At 53.5% G+C, this 22,063-nt stretch overlaps 1 protein-coding gene across 1 annotated transcript in view; it reads left to right on the forward strand.

Annotated features, from left to right (window-relative positions):
• The window catches only part of ZC3H18 (zinc finger CCCH-type containing 18), a 68,295-nt gene that overhangs the window by 39,678 nt on the left and 6,554 nt on the right, over window positions 1-22,063 (forward strand). The window contains exons 8-14 of the mRNA XM_025369895.1: window positions 386-503; window positions 2,738-3,006; window positions 17,089-17,280; window positions 18,401-18,526; window positions 19,457-19,561; window positions 20,102-20,246; window positions 20,692-20,780. Coding sequence (XP_025225680.1) covers window positions 386-503; window positions 2,738-3,006; window positions 17,089-17,280; window positions 18,401-18,526; window positions 19,457-19,561; window positions 20,102-20,246; window positions 20,692-20,780 — 1,044 coding nt within the window. The remainder of the gene's footprint in view (window positions 1-385; window positions 504-2,737; window positions 3,007-17,088; window positions 17,281-18,400; window positions 18,527-19,456; window positions 19,562-20,101; window positions 20,247-20,691; window positions 20,781-22,063) is intronic.

Genomic DNA, 22,063 nt, shown 5'->3' on the forward strand with positions numbered 1-22,063 from the left:
TCGCCCGGCTAGTTTTTTTTTTTTGTATTTTTTAGTAGAGACGGGGTTTCACCGTGTTAGCCAGGATGGTCTCGATCTCCTGACCTCGTGATCCGCCCGTCTCGGCCTCCCAAAGTGCTGGGATTACAGGCTTGAGCCACCGCGCCCGGCCTGCTATTGAATTTTTATCAGACGTTTTTGTCATCTGTGAAAAGAACCCTTTGACTTTTGGCCTGCTCTTACATGTAGTTTGTGGATGGATTTCCTAACCTTGAGCTAACCTTGCACTCCTGGAGTAAACCCCACTGAGTCACGGTCTGTTACTTTCTGTCCCTAATGTTTCATGTGGTCTTGTTATACCAGTGTTCCTAAGTGACGAGAGTTCTTTTTCATTGGCCCTTTTCAGACTCGAGCCTTATGCGGACCCTTATTATGACTATGAAATTGAGCGGTTTTGGCGTGGCGGACAGTATGAGAATTTCAGGGTGCAGTATACAGAAACAGAGCCGTACCATAATTACCGAGTAAGTATGACTTAAATATCCAGATACGAACTTCATGATCTGTTCATTAAAGTCATCCCTTTTTATTTATAGTAGAAAATATAGGGCTTTATATGAGCTTATAGAGTCAGCACAGTGTACCAATTTCAAAACCAAATTAATTGTTATGGAGAACTAATTCAGAGCCAGCGATTAAATCAATGGTCATTTGAACAAGGACTTGCCTGAAAACTGGTTCTTGCTATAGTTTTGGGAGGTTTTTTTTTGGTTTTTGTTTTTTGTTTTTTGAGATGGGGTCTCACTCTGTCACCCAGGCTGGAGTGCACTGACGCAATCTCGGCTCACTGCAACCTCTACCTTCTGGGTTCAAGCGATTCTCCTGCCTCAGCCTCCTGAGTAGCTGGAACCACACGCATGCACCACCATGCCCAGCTAATTTTTTGTATTTTTTTGTAAAGACGGGATTTTACCATGTTTCCCAGGATGGTTTTGAACTCCTGAGCTCAAGCAATCCACTTGTCTCAGCCTCCCAGAGTGCTGGGATTACAGATATGAGCCACTGCGCCCGTCCTGGTTTTTTCTTTTTCTTTCTTTCTTTCTTTCTTTTTTCTTTTTTCTTTTTTGGAGATGGAGTTAACTCTGTTGCCCAGGCTGGAGTCCAATGGCATGATCTCAGCTCACTGCAACCTCCGCCTCCCAGGTTCAAGTGATTCTCCTGCCTCAGCCTCCTGAGTTGCTGGGATTACAGGTGCCCACCATCACACCTGGCTAATTTTTTGTATTTTTAATAGAGATGGGGTTTTGCCATGTTGGTCAGGCCGGTCTCAAACTCCCGACCTCAGGTGATCTGCCTGCCTCGGCCTCCCAAAGTGCTGGGATTACAGGTGTGAGCCCCGGAACCCAGCTCGGCCTGGTTTTGAAAATGAGATTTGCCAGTATACTTAATGATGCCTGTGTCTCCCTGATGGGGTGTGTCACTCTTCCCTGCCCCTCAGTGATCCCGTTTAGGATGTGGCGGCTGTTTTCATCTACTTCAGCCAGCTTGTTAAGTGTGTTCCTGCGGGCCTGCGGGCCTGCTGCACCTCACTGCTCTCATGGAAGACTGGTCTATACTGAGATTTCCTCCCTGGAAATCTCCCTGGTCTGAGCCTCAGTTTAGCGTATTGATGAATTAAGTGCTTCAGACTGTGAGTTCCTCATCTTAACTGTTAGGGTGATTTGACGAAGTGCTCCAGGGAAGGGTCAGTTAGAAGCTGCTGTGTAGTTCCTGCTCTGTGACTGCGGGGACAGTCATGAGCTTTGAGGACCAGGTGCAGCTGTCTTCTCAGGAGCCCATCAGGGTGAGCTCACCGAGAGGAGAGGGCCCTATTGTGCCGGAGAAGTCCCCCTGCTCGATCCTCTCGTGCCCCGTCTCTCCATAGAGCAGCTTCCTCATTGGAGGTGGGCTGCAGGGTTCTGCTCCCTACCCCTGGGCAGGGCACCCTGGAATGTGGGAGAAAGCCCCAGGAATCCCTTTCCACTGCGTTCTTCTCTGCTGTGTCCGAGGGAGGGGCAGCAGGGAGGCTGGGGGTGCACCCCACATCTCCCCAGCAGAGGCCTCGAGCCTGAAACTCGTCAGGTGCACTGTAATTGGACTTTATTCAGTTTTAACCTTGAATATTAGAGCAAATGAATGAGTAAGAGCAAAGAGAAAGTTGGAAAGGGCATCTGAGGATTGTACTAGAAGAACAGGAGCAGCCTTTTGGATGCCCGCTCTGCTCCAGAGGCAGGGCATGTGCACTGCTGTGGCTGCACCCACCTGGGACAAGCCTGGAACTCCCGTCTCTGGATGGACGAATGGATTTGCCCAGGCCACATGGCAGAAGGCCATCTGTCCCAGCGGCATTGGGCTGTGACTGCAGAACTGCTGCCTTGAGTTAGTCTAGAATTGGCGGTTGGGATGATTTCACTCCTAGTTCGTGTTTGCTTTAATTTGGCATCTGACCCGGTTTTTAACATTGTGTTTTAAGGAGAGAGTTGGGAATTAGATCCCCACTGGAGGGTGCTCCCTGATCCTGCCTCTCTCTTGCCATCTCCTCTGTACTCCACCGCAGAGTTCAGCCATAGTCGTGTGCACTTGGCGTTTTGTGTGTAGGTTTGTGGGGTTTAGGTCTGATTTTGTGACACAGATCGCGTGGTGTTGGAGCCAGGGCTTTCAGTGCCTCAGTCACCCAAATAACGCACTGTGTCCCCATGTGTTTGGCTTTTTAACAAAGGAAAGGGAGCGGGAGCGAGAGAGAGAGAACAGACAGCGCGAGCGCGAGCGGGAGCGGGAGCGGGACCGAGAGCGGGAGCGCCGGCAGAGGGAGCGTGAGCGAGAGCGGGAGCGTGAGCGCGACAAGGAGCGGCAGCGGAGGAAGGAGGAGTGGGAGCGTGAGCGAGCCAAGCGGGACGAGAAGGACCGGCAGCACCGTGACCGCGACCGGGAGAAGGAGCGGGAGAAGGAGAAGGGGAAACCCAAGCCCCGATCCCCGCAGCCACCAAGGTAGACCGTGGTTCCCGAAGCCCAGGGGTGTGGGGGGTCCGGCACGCAGTCTGTACCTAGCCCCTCGACCTGCAGGTCCGGCGCGCGGTCTGTACCTAGCCCCCCGACCTGCAGGTCCGGCACGCGGTCTGTACCTAGCCCCCCGACCTGCGCTTCCACTCTGCTGCCCACAGCTCTGGAGCCCAGGGGACGAGTGCAGGCCCACGGCCCGAACCTGTGGTTCCAAACCCAAAGCTCTCTGACGCAGGGCCTTTCTGTAAAACTCCCAAGGTTGTGACATCTGGCCTGAGCTCCTGGGAGGCTGTTCTTGTTCTAGGGGATCTCACTGATGTGAAAGTGCTTACAGTCCACATGCAAACATCAGTGTGCTTTAACAGACACTGCCCTTGTATACCACGCATGGTGTGTAACTCACACCCTGGGCGCCATGTTACTGTTCTCAGCAGAGTTCTGAATTCCAAAGCACGCCTGGCCCCCGGAGCTTGGGACTGGGCTCAGGTGCTGTGGGGTGTCCGTGTTGCTGGCCAGGGGGAGGCGCTCCAGCAGCCGGCATGCAGGGGAGAGCTGGGGTCCTGCCGTTTCCTTTGTGGAGTGGGTGCCTTGGGTGCAGAATGATCCTTGCTGCCAGCTGCTGGGGGAACAGCGAAGACCCATGAGACAGGCAGGCGCTGGGGCTCGGGACAGCCGTTTTTTCCCTTCAAATATACTTGACTATTAGAGCAGAATGGATGGGCCTCTGGACATTAGAGTACTGGATGATGTTTTTTGTGGGTGTTTCTTACAACTTTATTGAAATATAATTCATGTACCATGCAACATACCCATTTAAAGTGTACAATTCAGTGGTTTCTAGAATATTCAGAGTTGTGCAGCCATCATCACAATCAATATGGGAACACTTTTGTCTCCCAGAGTGAAACCTTGCGGTGGCTTACACTTGTATCCCTGCACTTTAGGAGGTTGAGGCAAGTGGATTGCTTGAAGCCGGGAGTTTGAGATCAGCCTGGGTAGCAAAGGAAGACCCCATCTCTATTAAAAAAAAAAAGAAGAAAATTAAAAATTAGCCGGGCGAGTTGGCATGAGCCTGTGGTCCCAGCTACTCAGGAGGCCAAGGCAGGAAGATTATGGGATCGCCTAGGTGTTGGAGGCTGCCATGAGCTACCCTCGCACAGCTGCACTCCAGCCTGGGTGACAGAGCAAGACCCTGTATCTTAAAAAAAAAAAAAAAAAAAATTGTTTTAAAAAAATCTAGGCTGGGCACGGTGGCTCACGCTTGTAATCCCAACACTTTGGGCGGCCAAGGTGGACAGATTGCTTGAGCTCAGGAGTTGGAGATCAGCCTGGGCAACATGGCAAAATCCCGTCTCTACAAAAAAATACAAAAAGTTAGGGCGTGGTAGTGCGCCACTGTGGTCCCAGCTACTCAGGAGACTAATGCAGGAGGATTGCTTAAGCCCAGAAGGTTGAGTTGAGGTTGCAGTGAGCCAAGATTGTGCCATGGCACTCTAGCCTGGGTAACAGAGTAAGACTCTGTCAAAAAAAAAAAAAAAGAAGAGGAAACCTTGTATCCATCAGCAGTCACTCTCTACTTTGCCCACACTTCCCAGTCTCTTAGCAGCTTTGTGTCTCTAGGGATCTGCCCGTTCAGAACATTTTGTAGGAACAAGTGTGCGATATACATGGCCTTTTGTAACCGGCCTCTTTCACTTCGAGCGTTTTTAACATTTGTCCACGCTGTGGCGTGGGTCAGTGCTTTACTCCTCCGTGGACACACCGCGTCGCGTTTCTCCCTTCGTCTGTTGATGGACATTGAGTTGTTTCCACCTCTTGGCTGTTGTGAATGTGAATTTGTGTGCAGGTTTTTGTGTGGACGTAGGTTTTCATTTTTCTTGGGCGTGTACCTCAGTGTGGAATTGCTAGATCATGTGGTCACTCTATGTTTAGCGATTTGAGAAACCCCCAGACTGTTGTGCACAGCAGCTGCACCTTTTACATTCCCGCTGGCCGCGTAGGAGGGCGCCATCTCTCCACATCCTTGTCTACACTTGCTGTTGTCCGTCTTGTTGATGACAGCTGTCTTGGTGGGTGTGATGTCTCCCTGCTGTTGAGATTTGTATTTCTCTGATGGCAGATGATAACGAGAGCATTTTTTCTGTGCTTATCGACCATTTGTATATCTTCTTTGGAGAAATGCTTATTCAGATCCTTTGCTCGTTTTTTAATTTGTTTTTATTGTTGAGTGGTAACAGTCCTTTATGTATTCCAGATACAAGTCCCTTATCAGGTATATGATGTGCAATTCCAATTAATGTTTTCTTTTTGTTGCTTATGGTTTTGGTGTCATGTAGGAGACTGTTGCTTAATACAGGATCATAAAGATTTACTGCCGTGTTCTCTTCTAAGAGTTTCATGGTTTTAGCTCTTACACATAGGTCTTTTTGATCCAGCCTGGTTGACCCTGTCTCAAAAAGGAGGGGTTCGATGAGATCATGAACATTGCTCCGTCTCAGGGTTGGTTTGTGTCAGCGTCCCCGTGGCAGTGAAATGCAAGGCGGGATCAAGGCATTTCCTTATTGGGAAACAGCCCAAGACTCTTCCAGGGTCATGGCCTGCAGGACTTCCCAGTCAGGAGTCTGTACTTGCAACTCAGGGATGTTGTTTGACTTGGCTCTCATCAAAATCCACATTTGGACCTACACCTTCCAATAACGCTGGACTCTGCTAGACCTGCAGGCGTGGGCAGCTTCATGGCTGGAGCCACACAGTGGCCACACTTGGAGGGGCCACAGTTCTCACGCTCCCCTCAGAGACCTGGCAGCCATCAGGACCTGCGACTGTGGCTCTGGAAGCATTTGCATTCACCCACGGGACAGAAACAAGCCCGTCGTCCACATCATCTTGTCCGTGTGGCTGGATGACACCCGCTCTTATGTACAGTGGAACACAAGTCGTCTTACTCTTTTCTGAAAGTCAGCTTTCAGGCAGGACTTCGCAGGCCTTTGTTTCAGGGTCACTCATGGCTGTAGCTGCTGCTTAGCTGGTGGCCCAGTTTTGACTGTTTTCATTCTCCAACTCACAATGAATGGACTTCCCTAAATGTGCTGTATTTTATCATACTCTCCTAACATTAGGCAAAGTAATCTTTTCAAAGAACATTCAGGGCCGGGCGCGGTGGCTCACGCCTATAATCCCAGCACTTTGAGAGGCCGAGGTGGGCAGATCACAAGGTCAGGAGATCGAGACCATCCTGGTTAACATGGTGAAACCCCGTCTCTACTAAAAATACAAAAAATTAGCCAGGCGTGGTGGCAGGCACCTATAGTCCCAGCTACTCGGGAGGCTGAGGCAGGAGAATCACTTGAACCTGGGAGACGGAGCTTGCAGTGAGCTGAGAGCGCGCCACTGCATTCCAACCTGGCAGCTCACTGCAAGCTCCGCCTCCCGGGTTCACGCCATTCTCCCGCCTCAGCCTCCCGAGTAGCTGGGACTACAGGCGTCCGCCACATCGCCCGGCTAGTTTTTTGTTATTTTTTAGTAGAGACGGGGTTTCACCATGTTAGCCAGGATGGTCTCGATCTCCTGACCTCGTGATCCACCCGTCTCGGCCTCCCAAAGTGCTGGGATTACAGGCTTGAGCCACCGCGCCCGGCCCAGATGTTTTTAATCCTTTTATGTTACAGTTATTTTGAAGTTTATATGGTCATCCAAACGGGGAAACTGGCATTGACCTTGATATTGTGCTGTCTTCTTCAGCCTTTCAAGCCCTTTTTGGATAGAAGCCCTTTCCCCTACAGCACACAGCATTTGCAGTGTGGACTCAGCCTAAGGCTGCGTTTTCCACTGGAACCCCACTGCAAAGGTGAGATCCAGCACCCCATGCACCCACCCCCAGCCGCTCACTCTGCCTTTAACAGGCTGCCCCCACCTCCTCTGTTCCCTCTGCCTGGATGGACAAGCTGCCTCCACCTCCTCCAGGGTTTTGCTCAGATTCCTCTGCACAGGGAGGTCTCCCCATCCCCTCCTGCTTGCCAGCCTACTTTCTTGTTCCTCATGGCCCTCAGTGCCCACCTATCTGGAGCACTCGCAGCAGGTGGTCCTGGGGCATCACCATCTGCCCTGCTCCCCGCTGCAGCCTCCATGCCTCTCCCAGAGTCCCACACAGGTTGGTGCTCATCCACATTTGGGGGTGCTCACTCATATTTGGGGGTGCTGTCAGTGAGTTTTGGATTTGGTAGCAGCCTGCATTTTTACCTGCATGTCATAATTGATTGTTACAAGTTGATAAAATTGCAGATTGATTTCTACAAACAACCAGCTCAGTCTGCTTTCCAGATTCATAAAATGGCGGTTTTCACGCAGCCCAGATCCTTGGTTTTAGAAGCAGAGACGTAGAAAGGCAATGATATCCACGTGGAAGGTCACTGTGCTGTGGTTCTGGGTTTGTGAGTCCGTCAGCATGTCCACTTCGGTGGCTTATGGGCACACGTTCCTGGCCACAGACCCCCTTCCCCAGCCCCTAGTCATGTATTCTGCCTGTTTCCAAGAAGCCGGGGGCTCTTCCCAGTCAGGAGTCTGTACTTCCAACTCAGGGATGCTTCTGTGTACGAGAGTGTACTTTTGGGGTACGTATGAGAGGGCGGTTGAGCTCTGTGTTCCTCTGCTGTGGCCCTCGCAAGTTAGTGACTCGTGGGATGGGAGGATAGATTCCCAACTGCCGAGCCCCTCTGTCCAGTGTGCTCAGCCTCCCCAGAGGAAAGCGGGTGACGGATCCCAGGAGGCTTGGAGAGGGTAACTCTGCCAGCATGGCCACCAGGCAGCAGGTTGCCGTCACCAGCCTCCGAGCCCTCAGCTTCACGGAGTCTCACATTCGAGAAGGAACTGGGAGGTGCTCAGACGTTCTCTAGCCTGATCTGGGCTCACAGCTAGGGTTCAGGAAATTCTGTACTAAATGAGTTTTTCTTCAAATCAGACACAGCTTCTCTCACCAAACTGGGCCGAGCCGCTCTTCCCACTTATTTCTGAGCTGGTTTATTTCCCTTCTGTGAGGCTCACGTCCGTTTCTGTCCTTCCTGAAGCACTTGCTTGTGCTCCTGGGGCCGCCCTCAGCCCCTTCCCCAAGCTGCCAGCAGCAGGGCTGACGTTCTCTGCGTCGCTTGTCTGGATTCAGCCAGCTTCCGGGTGCTGGGGAGTCCCCAGTCTTGGCTTCACTCACCTTCGCGGGAACCCTGCCAGGCCCGCTACCTGCCTGGAGGACAAGGGTTTCCCCAGCGCAGAATTTCCAGCCAGTGCTCCGGCTTCCTTCTCACTTATCAGCCAGAACTAGCCTGGCTGCCTTTTCAGGAGCAGCTGAATTCCCCTTGCAGTGAGACATATTGAATGGGTGGGCCTTTGGCAGGTTGGAAGTTTTTAATCATCAGATGAATAGAAAGAATTTTTCTCACCTAAACTGGAGGAAAATGACACGATTTTGCCCAGGGAGATCCCTTTGGGAAGATTCTGCCTTCAGCTACCGAGCAGAACACGGATGAGGGGCTCTGCAGGGTCCGACTTGTCTGCACTGGGACCAGGCCTTCAGGGGGCTACACCCTAATGAAGCGCAGTCACTTTTTGTTTCGTCTCCAGCGCAGCCCAAGCTCCTTATAGCAGGCACTTCACCACCCCAAGCTTCACAAGGGGCGTGGGCGTGCAGCAGGAGGAACGAGAGTTGGCCACCGTCGGGTGCCGTGGGTGTCCTGAGTAGAGTTGAGGGCCTCCCCCAGGAAGGAGAATGCTGAGCCCCGATAGGAGACGCTGCCCTGAGCCGTCTGAGGGCCAGCACTCTGTCCATGGGGGAGCCTTTCTTTTCCTTATCTCTAGCCTAATACCCCTCTTTCCTGAGGTTCTCTCTTAACTGCCGAAGCTGTTTGACTCTGGGACTGGCTAGCTTGTCCCCGTCGGGATCTCATCCCCGTCGGGATCTCTGGCCGGATCCTGACCAGCTCCCCCTGGACCTGCGGCTGGAGGCGGAGTTGTGCCGCCGTCTTCGACCTGGTTGGCCTTTCGAGGCTCACCTGCTCCTCCATCTGGGCTGTTTTAAAATGACTAGAGCAGAACCTTTCCATCAGTTCTATCAAAGGCATCTGTAGAGCTGGGGAGGAGGGGGCGATCCCTTTTGTGACACCTACTTCTAATCTTTGTAGCTAGGCCGGTGGGTGTGCTCACAGCCAAGGCACCTCATTACATCATTATGATGCTTTTTGACCAGTCATTGTCATTAGAAATGTAAACACTGATTGGGGACCTTCCAGCGGGAGCTGTCTGGGCTGCCTGCTGTCTCCAGGCTGGTCAACTTCCAGGTGTACCTTTGTGGCTTTGGGTGCCCCTTCAGGGCTAGAGCTAGGCAGGCTTCTGCAGTGGGATTGCGGGGTGGACCCCTGAGACGGGAAGCACTTGCCCCCAGCACCTACTCACCCGGGGCTCTTCATTCTCACACTTCCCTGGTGAGTTCCGGACACCACAGTGTGGCCCCTTTTGTGGCCCATCCGGTGAGCGCCTACTCCCCGGGCCGCCGCTTCATCCTGAGTTATTTGGGCTGAGCCCTCTCATCTGCCAGTTTAAGGCACCCCAGGAGTCTCAAGATCTCTGCTGGGAGTGGACCAGTCTACACAGTCTTTTTCAGAGGGATTTGTGACTTCCCCGAAAAGGTTAAGATCTTAACCCTGTTTTAGACCAACCTTCTGGGTAAGGGACTAGTGGGGTCAGGGATTTTCATGTGCAGTTTAACGCACAGAAGGCGCAGTTGCTGGTGTTTGTATCTGCTCTGCGCTGAGACTGGCTCTCGCAGGTGTGCATGAGGCCACGTGGCCTTCTGTGCAAGTTAGAGAAGGTGACGGCCACTCAGGCCTGTTCTGGCCTGTCCATTGGACTCCACTTTTTTTTTTTTTTTTTTTTTTTTTTTTTTGCAAAAAGTAAAGACATGGGGCTGGCACTCCAGATCTGCTTTGGGCTTTTTCTGTTACGTTTTAAGGGAGGTGGGCAGAGCACGTGGCCTGTAGCTGAATGCTCCGCAGAGCAGACACAGGAACGAGCCGGGAGAGAAGCTTCGCTGTGGAGGTGCTCCTGGAGCTGCCTCTGAGCCGGCTCAGCCGGGGGAGGCCTGTATGCTCCCATCTCCCTTTTCCCGTGTTGATTCAGATGCTTAGCTCTTTTGATTGAGGAAAGAACCTTCATGCGTTCTTATCCTTTTTTACCTTTGACCCCAAACTTGGCAGCTGCTTGGGTTGGAGTTTCTGGACACAGGGGCCTGTAGCGGCCTGGTGTCGATGTTGCCTCACGTTCCCGCTGGCGTCGGTGAGGCATGAGCTGTGAGTGTGCCAGCCTCGGGCCCTTGGTTTTGTCTCTGGCGTGTTTGCATTGGTGGTAGAGCTGACCTTTGCCCCTTAGAGAGTCTTCCGTGGCCTTGAACGGGGAATGGGGGCCAGATGACAGCACAGGCCCCGTGCTGCGGGAATGGCCGCTTCCTCAGTCAGGGGTCGTCTGGAGGGTCTGGAGGGTTTTTCCCTCCGGTGGGAAGTGTTCATGCAAATTCCAGATCTGTCCTGGCCCAGCTGGAGGCGGACCTTCCTGACTGGGCCGTCCCTTGCAAGCATTCGCAGCCTGCACTGGCTCCCTCCGAGCAGGCCCCCACTTGTGAAGGAGCTGAGCCGCTGGTGGTGGGCTGTCCTGGGGCACCCATGTTGTGTGTTTTGCTTTTGTTTGTTTTGTATCTGCCTGGTTTTTCCAAGTCTAATCAGGATGTCCCCTGGGGTGACATCCTTTGCTGAGAGAAGGGCACATGCCTCGGGTCCCAGTGCTCAGCCTTGCTTTCTGCCGCAGCCTTGGGGCCTGGAGACTCACATGAAAGCACAGTGGAGACAATGCCCAGTGGTCCCAGCCCCATTACCCCAGGTACCACCTGTTAGCCACCATAGGACCAAGATTACAAGCACCGTGATCAGAGGCACTGGCCTGCAGTAGGACTCCAGGGCACCATGGCCTGAGCCCAGCTCTCTCGTTGTGGTTCCTATCCCAGCCGTGTCCTGTGGCTTCCTGGTGCACACAGGGCTGTTCCTTGCACCTCCCAGCTGGGTCTTGACACCACAAGCTCTTCCCTCCAACCTGGGATCAGCCAGGCCTTTCCTAGGAGATGAGAATGTACCATAAAAACAATTACAAGACTGGGCGCTGTAGCTCACGCTTGTCATCCCAGCACTTTGGTAGGCTGAGGTGGGTGGATCACCTGAGGTTGGGAGTTCAAGACCAGCCTGGCCAACACAGTGAAACCTGGTCTATACTTAAAATACAAAACTTGGCCGGGTGTGGTGGCTCAAGCCTGTAATCCCAGCTCTTTGGGAGGCCGAGACGGGCGGATCACAAGGTCAGGAGATCGAGACCATCCTGGCTAACCCGGTGAAACCCCGTCTCTACTAAAAAAATACAAAAAACTAGCTGGGCGAGGTGGCGGGCGCCTGTAGTCCCAGCTACTCGGGAGGCTGAGGCAGGAGAATGGCGTGAGCCCGGGAGGCGGAGCTTGCAGTGAGCTGAGGTCCGGCCACTGTACTCCAGCCTGGGCGACAGAGCAAGACTCCGTCTCAAAAAAAAAAAAAAAAAAAAAAAAACTTAGCTGAGCGTAGTGGCATGTGCCTGTCGTCCCAGCTACTCAGGAGGCTGAAGCAGGAGAATCATTTGAACGCAGGAGGCGGAGGTTGCAGGGAGCTGACCCTGTGCTCCAGCCTGGGTGACAGAGCCAGACTCTGTCTCAAAGAAAAACAAAAAAAAAACTATTAGAAGATTCCTGAGAGCATGTAGGAGTTAACAGCGTTAAATGGTTTTCTTTACAGAAATAGAAAAATCCTTAAATAACATTTGAGATGCTTTCTGTAATAAATAAATGTGAGATACAATGATTCTGTAAAGTTTGGGAAACTGTAAGCAGTAGAGGGAGCATGAGGAAGATGGCCAGGCTGGAGCAGCTTCCTGGCACCGGCTCTGCGCCTCGGACCGGCCAGGCCTGGCCCTGCCTCCCCCACAGCGTCACGTGACCATTTCGCACGTGTGCTTTCTTAATGAGCACTGGCTCAGCCTCCCAAGACACCTGCCGCTGGAACTGACTGCCGGAGCTGTGCACACCCGACGGAAGCCATCTTCATGGTTTGGGCCCCCACCCCAGGTCTGAGGAAAGACACCAGCTGGGGTGCAGTTCATTTATATTTGGTTCTCGGAATCTATAGATGTGACTTAACACAGATCAATTCCCAGACTCACCCAATTCTTGTGCCACTTGCATAATTTTTCTTTTCTTTTTTTTTTTTTTTTGAGACGGAGTCTCTCTCTCTCTGTTGCCCAGGCTGGAGTGCAGTGGTGCGATCTGGGCTCACTGCAAGCTCCACCTCCCAGGTTCACACCATTCTCCTGCCTCAGCCTCCCGAGTGGCTGGGACTACAGGCACCTGCCACCTCGCCCGGCGAGTTTTTTTTTAATATATATTTAGTAGAGACAGGGTTTCACCATGTTAGCCAGGATGGTCTCAATCTCCTGACCTCGTGATCTGTCTGCCTCGGCCTCCCAAAGTGCTGGGATTACAGGGGTGAGCCACCGCACCTGGCCTCAAAGTTGAAGCAGTTCTTATGCCTCAGCCTCTCGAGCAGCTGGAATTACAGGCACACAGCACCAGGCCTGGCTAATTTTTGTATTTTTAGTAGATACGGGGTTTTACCATGTTGTCCAGGTTGGTCTCAAACTCCTGGCCTCGAGTGATCTGCCTGCCTCGGCCTCCCAAAGTGTTGGGATCACGGGCGTGAGCCACTGTGCCCAGCCCCCACTTGCGTAATTTTCTGTATCCAGATACTGCTTGTTATGTATTTGCATATTTTAAATACTTTTACTGGTTTTTTTTTCTTTTGGAGACAGGGTCTTCTTGCCCTTTCGCCTAGGCTGGAGTACAGGGGCACAATCACAGCTCACTTCAGTCTTGACCTCCCAGGCTCAAGTGATTCTCCTGCCTCAGCCCCGACTGACCACAGGTGCACAACACCGTGCCTGGGTAATTGTATTTTTTGTAGAGACAGGGTTTTGCCATGTTGCCCAGGCTGGTCTCAAACCCCTGGCCTCAAGCGACCCTCCCACCTCAGCCTCTCACAGTGCTGGGATTACAGGCGTGAGCCAGTGCATCTGGTCCACTTTTTAAACTAAAACACCTTTTAAAAGGAAATTTTGCATCATTACCGCAAAGCTGATCCCAAATCATTTGTCATTATTACTGTAGTAATAAAGTCAAAAGTAAAAATGGTTATCTGGGCTGAGGTGGGTGGATCACTCGAGGTCAGGAGTTTGAGACCAGCCTGGCCAACTTGGTAAAACCTCCTCTCTATGAAAAATACAAAAACTAGCTGATCATGGTGGCGGACGCCTGTAATCTCAGCTACTCAGGAGGCTGAGGTGGAAGAATCAATTGAACCCGGGAGGCGGAGGTTGCAGTGAGCTGAGATTGCGCCACTGCACTCTAGCATGGGTGACAGACTCTGTCTCAAAAACAAAAACAAAAATGGGCCGGGCATGGTGGCTCATACCTGTAATCCCAGCACTTTGGGAGGCCAAGGCGGGCGGATCACGAGGTCAGGAGTTCGAGATCATGCTGGCTAACATGGTGAAACCCAGTCTCTACTAAAAATACAAAAATCAGCCAGGTGTGGTGGTGGGTGCCTGTAGTCCTAGCTACTCGAGAGGCTGAGACAGGAGAATGGTGTGAACCTGGGAGGCGGAGCTTGCAGTGAGCCAAGATCGTGCCACTGCACTCCAGCCTGGGCAACAGAGCAAGACTCCGTCTCAAAAAAAAAAAAAAAGAAAGAAAGAAAAAAACTGGTTATCTGCATCCTGTTTAAAATCAGTACCACCATGTCCCACACATGGGAACATGGACTTGCTGGATAGAAACTCCTTGCTCCATGGGCCTGGAAGCAGCTACTTCAGAAGGAAAGTGATGCGGCCGGCGGTAGCGGAGGGCACACTGTGCAGTGACGAGACAGTGCAGGCCCATCCACAGCCCTGGCCCAGAGAAGAGAGACCTCACTGACCCCTGTGGGGCCTGCCTCTGGCCATCTTCATTTGGAAATTCGGTGTCATTGTCCCCAGAGGGAATGAGCAGTTCTTCCTGGGGGGCAAGCACGAGCTGCCCTGAGGTTGTGGAGGTCTGCACCGCCCGCCTCTCTGGATGTCAGCTGGTTTTATTTCCATGGCATGGCAGGGAACAAGCAGACGCTGTTTTCCTTCCCCCTCACCACAGCAAGGACTCCACGTGCTGTTACAGCTTCACCCAAAGAGGAGGTGGTCTCGACCATGCCTTGACTTCTGCCGTTGCCTCTCCCTGTGTTGGAAGGGCCACCGTCCCTGTGGCTCACTGGTGCTCCGTTTCCTCTTGGGTTTTTAGGATGAGAGTATACAGGAAGTATAAAGGTGAAAGTAGCTCTCCAGTAGCTTGTGACAAGGAGGATCATAAGACAGGCGTTGTCCTCTTCCTGGAGTACTTTTCCAGGAGACTCCCAGATGTGGCAATAGCTCTTGGGGTTTTGGGCTGATTACAGGAGCTGAAGCTGTGATGTCGTGTGTCCGTGTCCTTAGGTCAGTGTTAAGTGGGGAGCTGCCCCCATCCTGCATTCTCAGCAGATAGCAGGCATGTTTGCCGGCCATCTGGTTGATTAAACAAGCTCTGAAAACATAAACACCGATGGTTTTGATGGTTTCATGTGTTGTCATGTGACATAAGCAGATGCTACCACAGCAGAGCCGGAGGTGAGCAAGACATAGGGCAGAGAATCCCACTCACAGTAACACAGGAGCTACGACAGCCTTTTAAGATGTGTTTGCAGGCCAGGCATGGCGGCTCAAGCTTATAACCCCAGCACTTTCAGAGACCAGGGTGGGAGGATCGCTTGAGGCCTGGAATTCAAGACCAGCCTGGGCAACACAGGGAGACCTTAAAGCAGTGTTTGATGACTTGGGTGTGGTGGTGCACACCCGCAGTCCTGGCTACTCAAAGAGGCTGAGGTGGGAGGATCCCTTCAGCCTGGAAGCTCAAGGCTGCAGTGATCATGCCACCACTTTCCAGAGTGGGCAACAGAGCGAGACCCTGTCTCTTAAAAAAAAAAAAAAAAAGAAAAAAAACCCTTTTCTGCTTATACAATTGCCAGGATTTTGGGTTGGTTTGTGTCTGGGTGGTGGTTGTGGTTGTTAGTGGTGACACCAAGCTCAGGTTTGGCACCGCACACTGCTGGCTAAATGAGGAAACAATATTTGATAACCTACCAATAACCTGTAAAATGTGTGTCTCCTTTGACCCATTAATTCCATTTCTCAGGAGTTTGCCCTTTAAGAAGTCAGATAAAGATTTCTATATAAGGGGTCACTTTAATATCATTTGTGTTGGGTTTTTTATTTGTTTTCTAAGATGGAGTCTCACTCTGTTGCCCAGACTAGAGTGCAGTAGTGCAGTCTCAGCTCACTGCAACCTGTGCCTCCTGGGTTCAAACGATTTTCCTGCCTCAGGCTCCCGAGTAGCTGGGATTATAGGCACATATTCCACGCCCAGCTAATTTTTGTTTTGTTTTGTGTTTTATTTTGTTTTGTTTTGTTTGAGACGGAGTCTTGCTCTGTCACCCAGATTGGAGTGCAGTGGCACGATCTCAGCTCACAACAACCTCTGCCTCCCAGGTTCAAGCAGTTCTCCTGCCTCAGCTTCCCAAGTAGCTGGGATTATGGGTGCCCGCCACCACGCCCAACTAATTTTTTTTTGTTTTTTTTTTTTGTTTTTTTTTTTTGAGACGGAGTCTCGCTCTGTCACCCAGGCTGGAGTACAGTGGCCCGATCTCAGCTCACTGCAAGCTCCGTCTCCCAGGTTTATGCCATTCTCCTGCCTCAGCCTCCCGAGTAGCTGGGACTACAGGCGCCCGCCACCTCGCCCGGCTAGTTTTTTGTATTTTTAGTAGAGACGGGGTTTCACCGTGTTAGCCAGGATGGTCTCAATCTCCTGACCTCGTGATCCGCCCGTCTCGGCCTCCCAAAGTGCTGGGATTACAGGCGTGAGCCACCGCGCCCGGCCATAATTTTTTTTTTTTTTTTTGAGATGGAGTCTCACTCTGTGGCCCAGGCTGGAGTGCAGTGACGTGATCTCGGCTCAGTGCAAGCTCCGCCCCCCAGGTTCACGCCATTCTCCTGCCTCAGCCTCCCGAGTAGCTTTGACTACAAGCACCCGCCACCATGCCTGGCTAACTTTTTATATTTTTAGTAGAGATGGGGTTTCACTGTGTTAGTCAGAATAGTCTGGATCTCTTGACCTTGTGATTCGCCCTCCTCGGCCTCCCAAAGTGCTGGGATTACAGGCGTGAGCCACCATACCAGCCTAATTTTTGTATTTTTAGTAGACATGGAGTTTCACCGTGTTGGCCAGGCTGGTCTTGAACCCCTGACCTCATGATCTGCCCACCTCAGCCTCCCAAAGTGCTGGGATTATAGGCATGAGCCATTGTGCCCAGCCTAATTTTTATATTTTTAATAGAGACGGGATTTCACCATGTTGGCCAGGCTGGTCTGGAACTCCCGCCCTCAACTTCTCCGCCTGCCTCGACCTCACAAAGTGCTGAGATTGCAGGCGTAAGCCACCGTGCCCGGGCTTATTTCATAAATATTTATTATGAACCTACTAGTATGTCGGCACTACAGATAGTATTAGATACCATCCCTGTCCCTCCCAGAGCTGACAGCGTAGTTGGGAAGATGGAAATTAAGTAAGTAATGACACCCACAAAAAGTAACTGCCATTCTGGTTCAGGAGAAGCCTGGGTGTCCCTGAGTAACAGACTCTGGCGCCAAGACTGTTTGTGGAGAGAGCTCTGCTCATCCCTGCGATGATGGGTTTTGTGAGTGGTCTGTTTTCCCCTATAGGACCCTTTGTTTCTCAGGTGATCCTGAGCCAGGTACGAGATCAGTAGTCTCCCCCACTGCTGTCACCCACATGGCATAGCTGTGAAGCGGAAGGTGGCCCGAGAGTTGCTAATATCTCTGTGATTTCAGCCGCCAAGCTGAGCCACCAAAGAAGGAGGCCACCACTGCGGGGCCGCAGGTGAAGCGAGCAGATGAGTGGAAGGACCCTTGGCGCCGATCCAAGTCTCCCAAGAAGAAACTCGGGGTGTCGGTCTCCCCGAGCCGGGCTCGAAGGCGTCGGAAAACATCAGCCTCGTCGGCCTCTGCCTCTAATTCCTCCAGGTAAGGAGGGCTTCTGGGACGGCTGGGGTGTCAGCACCTCGGAGCCGTCAGCTGAACACCGTGTACCTCACTGGGTCAGGTGGGGAACACCACAGCCCCACTGTTTGCTGTGGGGTCATTGCCTGAAGGCCAGTCAGTGGGACTAACCCGGCATGTATACATTCAGCAAAGAGCATCAATGCCAAGTAGGACTGATGCAGTGACCCCAAATGGGGCACAGACACCGGCAACTGAGCCCGACTGCTCCCAGGGAGTCCCGGGCTACACTGGAGGGAGGGGCATCTGGATGCGGGAGGATGCACAGACCTGGGGCCCAGTGAGTCCATCTGTTCTCCAGACTGGACCTGAAGCTGTGCCCCCCCACGTACAGTCCTGGTCTCAGCACACAGGAGCCTGGCTCCCGAGGGAGGGATGACGGAAAGCAGGGGACTAGGGTGGACCCCATGGTGCTCCGCAGGAACAGGAGGTGTGGGTGGGAGGCCAGGCTTCACAGTGGGTGCAGAGGGACAGATAGACACACACACAGACGCACGTGACCTGGGTCAGCGCACACATCCTGGCTCTGTCCACTCAGGCAGCGGCACCCAGTAACAGCAGGCACACCCCATGCCCAGGTCTTGATTTCTAAATGCTATTCTCCACTGAGGAGGGGTGGGAGTGTCTGGGGGAGGCTGTATGCATCTGTGCGCATGTGGGTAGCTGTGTGTCTGCGCGTGTATGGCTGTGCGTCTGTGCACGTGTGTAGCTGTGCATCTGTGTGTCTGCGCGTGTGCAGCTGTACGCATGTGTGTAGCTGTGCATCTGCGCCTGCGTAGCTGTGTGTGTGCGTGCATGTGCAACTTGCACATGTATAGCTGTGCGTCTGTGCGTGTGTGTAGCTGTGATTCTGTGGGTGTGTAGCTGTGCATGTATACGTCTGTGTGCGTCTGTGCGCATATGTAGCTGTGTATCTGTGGGTGTGTAGCTACGCATGTGTACATCTGTGCGCATGTGTGTGTCTGTGCACGTGTGTGTAGCTGTGCGTTCAGGTCTGTGCCAAAGAGCAGCAGGTCAGCAGAGGGCGTGCGGGGCAGGGAGGGCCCTTCTCACTTCTCACCACTCTCCCTCCCGCCCACCCCAGGTCATCTTCACGGTCATCGTCCTACTCCGGCTCCGGCTCCTCCCGGTCACGATCCCGGTCTTCATCCTACAGCTCCTACTCCAGCCGCTCTTCCAGACACAGCTCGTTCTCAGGAAGCCGGTCCAGGTACGTCCCCGGGACCCATGCAGGGCCCTTGGCTGGTGCAGGGAGCATGAGCACCTGCAGATGTGGCTTTAGTTGTGGCACCAATAGCCCCTAGGGGTATTGAAAGTCCCTGCTGGCAGCTGAACTAGGATGGCCAGGGGCTCATGTCCTGTGTCCCCTGCCAAACACCAGCGTTGCGGGCCCTCGTCCTTGTGTAGATGTGTGCTGTCACTGAGGGCCACAGCCTGAGATCCTCGAGTTGAGGCATTCCAGTCCTCCAGGGACAGTCCTCCAGGAAGGGGCCAGACTCAGCCCTGTCCTGCGGGTGTTTCTGTGGGAGCTGCTCTGCTGCCCCACTGCCAAGGGACCTGTCCCCTCCCGTCCTGCACACACGTGAACGTGGCACCTGCCTCCTGGAGGGCCCGCCAGGGGCTGCTGACACCTTCCACACTCCACGGTCTACTCTGGGCCTGTGTGTTTAGCAGATGCCAGAACAGTCCAGAACTGAAGTTAAACCTGAGGCACATAAATGGAAATTCATGGCCTTCTCCATGGGTCTGGGTGGGTCGGTCCTCAGTGGGCTTGGGCTGGTTAAGAAACACCCCCAGGCCGGGCGCGGTGGCTCAAGCCTGTAATCCCAGCACTTTGGGAGGCCGAGACGGGCGGATCACGAGGTCAGGAGATCAAGACCATCCTGGCTAACACGGTGAAACCCCGTCTCTACTAAAAATACAAAAAACTAGCCGGGCGAGGTGGCGGGCGCTTGTAGTCCCAGCTACTCGGGAGGCTGAGGCAGGAGAATGGCGTAAACCCAGGAGGCGGAGCTTGCAGTGAGCTGAGATCTGGCCACTGCACTCCAGCCTGGGCGACAGAGCGAGACTCCGCCTCAAAAAAAAAAAAAAAAAAGAAACACCCCCAGGCCTCTTCTCACACCTTTGTTCACTCCCCCAGGTCCCGGTCCTTCTCTTCGTCCCCGTCCCCATCCCCAACACCTTCCCCACATAGACCTTCCATCAGAACCAAGGGAGAGCCGGCCCCGCCGCCCGGGAAAGCAGGGTGAGTGCCCAGCCTGTGGACAAGTCCTGGCCGGCCAGGCCTCCAGAGGCTGCAGCCTCCTCCCTCTGTCTCTATCTCTCATTTGTGTTTGGGACCAAAGAGGTGAGGATGCCTCGGGGGGGGCTATTCCCAGAGGGTGACTGGGCTGGGGGGGCACTGGGCACAGCCCCTGTTCTCCCGGGCCGCCCTTACACTGCAGTGCTCCCCCGGGAGCCCTGGGGACGAAGCACAGCCCTGGGGACATGGCAGCAGCCGGGTGTTCTCAGGGCTCTTCGTGTTAGCCTGCTCTCCCCACTGTCTGGCGGTGCCTGTAGCTCTTGTCTGTTAGAGGGGAGCCCTGAAGGGCTGCTGGGGGCTTTGAAGCCATTCCCAAGTGCTCTGACGCTGACGGGTGGGAACTATGTCCAGGCATGAGCGTGCTCACTTAGCGTCACAAGCATGCGGTGTCGTTCCCCGAGGTGTGGGTACATTTAAAGAGGACGTAGGCCAGCGGGGCCTCATCCACCAGCCCTGCCCTGCTCGAGCCTCCCTGTCTCACAGAGAGAAGTCAGTGAAGAAGCCGGCCTTGCCTCCAGCCCCACCACAGGCCACCAAAACCACGGCTCCTGTCCCCGAGCCCACCAAGCCAGGAGACCCTCGGGAAGCCAGGAGGAAGGAGCGGCCAGCCAGGACCCCCCCCCAGGAGGTGAGCATTTCGGTGTCCATGGGCCTTTGGGCTTTCCATGTTCTTGGTGCCACTGTGATGCTGGCACTGCTGGAAATCCAGAGTGCCAGGGTCCAGAGCCCGGTGGTGGGAGGCACCCCCCAGCCGAGCAGCAGCACCCAGTGAGCCCTTACCCGGGAACCTGTCCTGTTCCCTCCCTGAGTCTGTGTTTCTGGAGCGTGAAGGAGAAAGGACAGCTTGGCAGGGAGCACAGGCCTTCCCCTCACCGCCCCTGTCTACACTGGGAGGTGCTGCCCTGAGAGACTGCACTTTTTATCCTGACAAAACACTGTGCCTAAAGGAAGACAGGCCCAGGCCCTGTTCCAAGGCGGTGGCAAGGCCAGTCTGGAGCCTCGCATCACAGGGCTGCTGGGCTGCTGGTGGGGAGGGGAGGCCATGAGGGGCTGCGGAGGCCATGCCCCCTGAGCCCAGCTGTTGTTTGTATTACAGGCGGACGCTCAGTGGCAGCGGCAGCGGCAGTGGCAGCAGCTATAGTGGTTCCAGCTCCCGATCCAGGTCGTCCCTATCACCCTTTGCCTCTGTTTCTCCCTCCCCTTTGGGGCCAGGAAGTCCCCCGAAAAAGCCAGCTTGTGGGTTGGGCTGTCTCCCACAGGCAGGCTTGGGGCCCTTCTGGGTCTGAGTCACCTTGGGGCTGTGGAAGGCTGTGGTCGAAATTTTGACACGGGAGAAAATGGGCCAGGATTCATGTGATAGGGAGACCCCCACTTCCCCCACAAAAACAGCTTCACAAACTCGAGGGCACTCAGGTCAGGAGGAGGTGCCTCTGCCCTGCTGACTTGATGCCGCAGCACCTAGGAGAGCACCTGCACCTGGGGAGGAGCCACAGAGGCCGGGCCTGCACGGCCTGTCACAGCTATCAAGGGAACCAGCCGGAGGGGTGGGGAAGCCGATAAAAAACATCTCAGAAGAGAATACATGGAAAAGCGTTGTGGGCCGGGCGCGGGGCCCACACCTGTGATCCCAGCACTGCGGGAGGCCAAGGCAGGAGGATTGCTTGAGCCCAGGACTTGAGACCAGCCTGAGCAACACAGACCCCATCTCCACAGAAAAAAAAATATATATATATATATATATATATTTGAGACAGTTTCATTCTTGTTGCCCAGGTTGGAGTGCAATGGCGCAGTCTCGCAACCTCCGCCTCCCGGGTAGCTGGGACTACAGGCGCATGCTGTCACACCCAGCTAATTTTTTGTATTTTAGTAGAGACAGGGTTTCACCGTGTTGCCCAGGTTGGTCTCAAAACTCCTGAGCTCAGGCAATCCACCCACCTCAGCCTCCCAAAGTGCTGGGATTACAGGCGTGAGCCACCACGCCCAGCCTAATTTTGTATTTTTAGTAGAGACTGGGTTTCACCATGTTGGTCAGGCTGATCTTGAACTCCTGACCCCAGGTGATCCATCCACCTCGGCCTCCCAAAGTACTGGGATTACAGGTGTGAGCCACTGCACCCAGCCTAATTTTGTATTTTTAGTAGAGACTGGGTTTCACCATGTTGGTCAGGCTGATCTTGAACTGACCTCAGGTGATCCATCCACCTCAGCCTCCCAAAGTGCTGGGATTACAGGTATGAGCCACCACGTCCAGCCCAGAAATTTTTTTTAATGAGCTGGGTATAGTGGTGTGTGCCTGTGGTCCCAGCTACTTGGGAGGTCAAGGTTGAGTGAGCTGTGATCACGCCACTGCATTCCAGCCTGGACAACAGAGATCCTGTCTCAAAAAAAAAGATTTCTGCTGTTTAGTTGTTTTGAAAGAAAGTATTAAATCAGTCCTTAGAT

Source organism: Theropithecus gelada, chromosome 20 (genome assembly GCF_003255815.1).
Source record: "Theropithecus gelada isolate Dixy chromosome 20, Tgel_1.0, whole genome shotgun sequence".
NCBI classification, from domain to species: domain Eukaryota; kingdom Metazoa; phylum Chordata; class Mammalia; order Primates; family Cercopithecidae; genus Theropithecus; species Theropithecus gelada.